This window comes from Coregonus lavaretus, assembly GCF_964263955.1.
Source record: "Coregonus lavaretus genome assembly, chromosome: 9".
Classification (NCBI taxonomy): domain Eukaryota; kingdom Metazoa; phylum Chordata; class Actinopteri; order Salmoniformes; family Salmonidae; genus Coregonus; species Coregonus lavaretus.
The window spans coordinates 6,624,089-6,630,487 of record NC_139996.1 but is presented as its reverse complement, the minus strand read 5'-3'; the positions used below and the strand labels follow the sequence as shown (position 1 = coordinate 6,630,487).

Genomic DNA, 6,399 nt, shown 5'->3' with positions numbered 1-6,399 from the left:
GCATGGAGATGGTTTGTTTAACTTTGCAATCATTGTTTTTTGTTTGACATACATTTTGTTAAATGAAAAATCTGAGTCTGCGTCATTCTGTTTCCGTGGAATTGTCCTGATATTGATCTGTAGATGAGGTGAATTGGAGGTAAACGCATGCTCTCAGCTAAATGGTTACATCATCAAGTGTCCCATTAGCCTGTCCAACCCATACACCTGCTTGCATTCTGAGAGGCTATAAGGTTATGGCTAAGAGATCTGTCGATAAGCAGCTTTATATAGGCTATATATAGCAGCTAAAAGACTCCAGCTCAAAGGCTATAAGCATTTAAATTGTAATAGAATTTGACAGAAGTGATATTGTTTAATTTCGTACAGTTTTAGTAGGTGATACACGGAATGAGAATTGCAATTTCTATTGATCATGCTGCTGGACTAATGTTGCGTACCCACTGTTTCGATAAATTGGGAAGGTCACCCAATCTGCATCAATGTTCTCTCATCACAGTACAGTTGAAAGATATATGGCGAATAGAAATCCAATATGGATGGTGTTGAGAGATAGATGGGAGGTTTTGAATGGAGTTGAAGGATGGGACTAATAAAAACTAACAAAAACGAATAACAACAAGATAACTAATGTAAAGCATACTGTGTCCATAATAAGTATATAGGTTGAGAGCTTTTGTGAAAGAGCACAGTTAGAAAGATATGGCATATAGAAGCAAACCGGATGGACGTCATGAAAATGATCGGAGAGGTTCAGGAAGTTCATGAGTAAAAACAAACAAAATATAATTATTGTAAAATTGACTGTGTCCATAAAATGTATATAGTATGTATAAGCTGGAAGTAGAGGCCTAAGCATTGTTGTTCACTACTTGGTGGGGTTGGAAAGTAATAAAGGGAAATATATATTTTTAAAGGATATGTGTATATATATGTATGTATATGTATTTATATGTATGTATATATATATATATTTGCGAGAGAAAAAAACATATGTGAGGATCAGAAAAGGGGCAATTATTTACACACAATGCAGTCTCCCTCCCAGAGTCCCAGAGGCTATTTCTGGTAGATGCGGTCTTCCTGGTGCATCATTGTTATTATAAATGTTTTGCAGTGGCGGCCACAATTTTAAAAGTGCATATAGGGGAAACACTGATATTATTATAGCTTGTCTGTTATCCACCACAGATTATTTCCATATCTGTACCTTGAATCTTTTCAATAATGCAAAATGTGTATCTGATGGCTTCTTCTTCTGGTGTTTATTATCAGTCTAATGTCTAAGGTGGAAGAAGCGTCAGTGAAAGGGAGGGCATAGACTTACAGTTAGTCGTATTTGTCGATCAATATTTTATCAGAGGATAGCAGTGACACACACACACACACACACACACACAATACCCCCTACACACCCCTGTGTGTGTGTGTCACTATAACTCTGTCTACACACACTGACTGTAGACCTAATCCCTGCTTTGCTGTAGCCACCTGGTGAACGTGTCCTACTAATGAAACTTTGGTAAGCACATTAAAACTTGATGACCTAGTGAATACGTTGCTGGCTTCTGTTTTTAGATTCCATTGTCAGGTAGCCAGGGATCCAATATCCTCATGTCTGATTCTACCCATTCTGCAAGGCCCCTATCATATTATCAATCAATTGCCCCTTTTCTCATGCTGCGCTACGGCCGTATTCAAAAAAATAATCTCAGAGTAGAACTGCTGATCTAGGACCAGGTCCTCCCTGTCCATGTAATCAATACTGATCCTATATCAGCACTCGGACTCTTTGTGAGTATGGGCCCTGTTCTCGGTCTGTGTCGATTCTGGTGACCACTCACTCATAAGACATTTTTTTTTGCATTGAACCAAATGGCACCCTTTTCCCTATATAATGCACAACTTTTGACAAGGGCTCTGGTAGCTTAGTGGCTAAGAGCGTTGTGCCAGTAATCGAAAGGTCGCTGGTTCTAATCCCCGAGCCGACTAGGTGAAAAATCTGCCGATGTGCCCTTGAGCAAGGCACTTAACCCTAATTGCTCATGTAAGTCGCTCTGGATAAGAGCGTCTGCTAAATGACGTAAATGTAATGTAAATGTTATAAAGTAGTGCGCTATAAAGGGAATAGAGTGTCAAGAGAGGAAGGATTACAACAACAACAACACGCCTGTGTGGACTACAGATAAGGTATTCTATTCAGGTAGGAAGCCTTCCAACACCTTCAAAGCTAATTTATATATTTTCACCGTTTCACAGTTGGAGAACCCAGAGTTGGGCGGATTAGACTTGTCGTAAACACTAAACACCCTACATGAATACATAAATAAAAAAGGCTTGTTGGACTTGGCCAAGACTAGAATGGCTGGCCTGTTCCCAATCCCATGGCCTCTGGTCCTGGTAGGGTGGATCTCTTTGAGCAAAGAGTAGACACTCAAGCCACTGTCCTGTTTGTTTCTAGTCCTTAATTGGTTTGAGGGCTAGCTCTGTTTGGTTTAATACTGGCTCCAAAGGGAATGGGTTAGATAAGGTGTGTGTGTGTGTGTGTGTGAGAGAGAGAGAGAGAGAGAGAGAGAGACTACTGTGGCAGCCTACTTTTGTTCTTTCAGATTTTCATCAATTTATTATGGTGTCATCAGTTTCTGTTGTTTAACATGTTTGGAATGGTCGGAGTAGTGATAGGATTATGATAGGCTGAGACGTTTGCAGACTGCTCAAGTCTCTCTCTCTCCGGTATGGTGGAGGGTGGAACGATAGAAGGAAAAGGCTATGAGGACACACATGACGCCCAAACCGATATTTCATTTCAGAATTTATTAGGCAAGGGTTTGGTTAAGGTAAAGGTCAGTTTAGTAGGTTTTGGCCAGTCGGTTCAAGCGTCGGCTGCGTCCTTAAAGTCTCTCCCACGATAGAACGATAGAGTTAACCTCCTCCTCCGGCTCCGCAGACCTTAAGGTGGGCGGAGTCTGAGTGCACATTGTTTTGTATTTTCGGGTTTGGAGAGAGAGAGAGTAGTCATACCAGTCTGTGTGAAGGGTTGGTCGACATGGATGGTGGGAGACTACAAATAATGAAACGCTGTGAACGGAACACTACACCGACCCAAATAACTAAACCCAACCGCGAGACCAACTCGATGATTATGCCCAGCTCCGACACAGCAGTGAGAAGTTTATCAGAGGTCGAAAAATACCTTAACAGCCGGAACGAAATGGTAATAACGACTTTTTCATTATTTCCCCTTTATGTCTTCTACTCCACATAGCCTACCCTGCTCAAACATTGGAGGCATTGTACTGTATCGTCATCATAATGCAGCGAAAGCCGTCATATGCGAACACCTGCTGTGTCCCAGTTTTCGTTCAAATCGGATCAAATCTGGTTTTACTCACAGGGTCATTCATTTCTTATGTAGGCTTTTGCGCGCATTAATTGGTCAGCTATTTTAGCGTATTGAGACTCAACTCTAGCATGTAGGCGACATTGTGTACAATTGCTTGTGTTCATGACATTTTAGAGGGCAATTTAGAGGTGTTTTCCTAAAGCCTTCTACTCTTTACAGCCCAGTTCATATTTTAACTGATTTTCGTAACACAATCATGACATTCAGAATTGCCTAATACATGTTGGTTGATATTTGAGCAAATAAGAAAATTGTATTTAACTGTGATTTTATTTTTTAACAGTAAAAAAAAAAAAAAAAAATCCCTTCTCCGGGTGTCAACAGCAATGTTCTGTTCTCTCTTCTCTGTTCCGTTCTCTGTCCTCCTGTTCTGTTCTGATCTCTTACAATGGATGCTGTTCCAAATGACAGCTGGATAGACATGTTAGGACTCAGATAAATATGTTTTAAATATGTCTCACAGCTGGAGAGAGTTAGCTCATTCCATGTTATTACAATGTTACAGCTGTACAAGTAAGTTATTACGAAATCCCCCCAGGGTCCTATTGAATAACATGGACTTGTGCACATCATGTAAACGACTTAAGCACTTGCTAAATGTATTGATAGTTTACACCTTATTTCCAGTTAAGAGTATAAAACAACCGTATGTTTCAAGATGCGTTTAAATGGATGTATACGTCAGAGAGTGGCACAATTAAGGAAGTCATTGTTGATAAGTGTTCCTACTAGGCCATCATGCAAATCTAAAACAAAACTGGTTTTCTCTTATAGGCCACATACACACACACACACATATACACACACGCACACGCAGTGTTTCCTCCTGCCTGGAGCACAGTGTGTCCCGTGGTTGTTTGTGAAGACTGACTGGTTATTTCCAGGCTCTTTATCATGTTTGAACCTGAGTGATGTCTTGACCTGGTTGTTAAAAGTGTCAAGTCCAAGTTCCTTGATTACTGCACTCACTGCCTCACCTCTCCTTTGCAATATGAGTTATAAAATTAACATCTGCATGGTTCATCTTGTCAGTTTTTACAATTCTCACCTCAATTATAGCTACATATCGCTGATCCCACTTCTAACACCAGCGTCCTTTAATGTATTGCACTGGGCTGCAATTCAACTGTAGGCTTATGCTTGATATACTTTATAGGCAAATAAAGTATCTGCATTGATATACAGTACCTGTCAAAAGTTTGGACACACCTATTCATTCAAGGGTTTTTCTTTATTTTTTACTATTTTCTACCTTGTAGAATAATAGTGAAAACATCAAAAGTATGAAATAACACATATGGAATCATGTGGTAACCATGATTCTTCAAAGTAGCCACCCTTTGCCTTGATGACAGCTTTGCACTCTCTTGGCATTCCCTCAACCAGCTTCACCGGGAATGCTTTTCCAACAGTCTTGATGGAGTTCCCACATATGCTGAGCACTTGTTGGCTGCTTTTTCTTCACTCTGAGGTCCAACTCATCCCAAACCATCTCAATTGGTTAGAGGTTGTGTGATTGTGGAGGCCAGGTCATCTGATGCAGCACTCCATCACTCTCCTTCTTGGTCAAATAGCCCTTACACAGCCTGGAGGTGTGTTGGGTAATTGTCCTGTTGGAAAACAAATGATAGTCCCACTAAGCCCAAACCAGATGGGATGGCGTATCGCTGCAGAATGCTGTGGTAGCCATGCTGGTTAAGTGTGCCTTGAATTCTAAATAAATCACAGACAGTGTCACCAGCAAAGCACCCCCACACCATCACACCTCCTCCTCCATGCTTCACGTTGGGAACTACACATGCGGAGATCATCCGTTCACCTAAAATGCGTCTCACAAAGTCATGGCGGTTGGAACCAAAAATCTCACATTTGGACTGCAGACCAAAGGACAGATTTCCACCGGTCTAATGTCCATTGCTCGTGTTTCTTGGCCCAAGCAAGTCTCTTCTTCTTATTGGTGTCCGTTAGTAGTGGTTTCTTTGCAGCAATTCGACCATGAAGGCCTGATTCACGCAGTCTCCTCTGAACAGTTGATGTTGAGATGTGTCTGTTACTTGAACTCTGTGAAGCATTTATTTGGGCTGCAATTTCTGAGGCAGGTAACTCTAATGAACTTATCCTCTGCAGTAGAGGTAACTCTGGGTCTTCCATTCCTGTGGCGGTCATCATGAGAGACAGTTTCATCATAGCGCTTGATGGTTTTTGCGACTGCACTTGAAGAAACTTTCAAAGTTCTTGAAATGTTCCATATTGACTGATCTTCATGTCTTAAAGTAATTATGGACTGTCGTTTCTCTTTGCTTATTTGAGCTGTTCTTGCCATAATATGGACTTGGGTCTTTTAACAAATAGTGCTATCTTCTGTATACCCCCCCTACCTTGTCACAACACAACTGATTGGCTCAAACGCATTAAGAATGAAAGAAATTCCACAAATGAACTTTTAACAAGGCACACCTGTTAATTGAATTTCATTCCAGGTGACTACCTCATGAAGCTGGTTGAGAGAATGCCAAGAGTGTGCAAAGCTGTCATCAAGGCAAAGGATGGCTACTTTGAAGAAACTCAAATATAACATATATTTTGATTTGTTTAACACTTTTTTTGGTTACTACATGATTCCATATTTGTTATTTCATAGTTTTGATGTCTTCACTACTATTCTACAATGTAGAAAATAGTAAAAATAAAGAAAAACTCTTGAATGAGTAGGCGTGTCCAAACTTTTGACTGGTACTGTACATGTTTTAATACGTAGCCTACCAAGGTTACAATAGTTTTGTGATTTCATATTAGTTTTATTTCTATTAGTTTTTAGATGTTTATTTAGCTTAGTTTCAGTTTGTTAACAGACATGATTTACAATGTTTTATTTAGTTTCAGTTCGATAAAAACATTTATATTTCGGTTTTATATTTCTTAGTTTCACTTTTAGTGTTAGGGACAGAAAGTAGCATATGCGTGGGAGGCTAGGAGCCATTTATGTGTTTTTGGGA

The 6,399-nt window shown here is 40.1% G+C and overlaps 1 protein-coding gene across 1 annotated transcript in view; it reads left to right on the top strand.

Annotated features, from left to right (window-relative positions):
* The first annotated feature begins 3,019 nt into the window (after nucleotides 1-3,019).
* LOC311135117 (transmembrane and coiled-coil domain protein 3-like) overlaps nucleotides 3,020-6,399 on the top strand; it is a 35,756-nt gene continuing 32,376 nt past the window's right edge. The window contains exon 1 of the mRNA XM_084169005.1: nucleotides 3,020-3,214. Within this exon, the coding sequence (XP_084025131.1) occupies nucleotides 3,047-3,214 (168 nt within the window). The 5' untranslated portion in view covers nucleotides 3,020-3,046. The remainder of the gene's footprint in view (nucleotides 3,215-6,399) is intronic.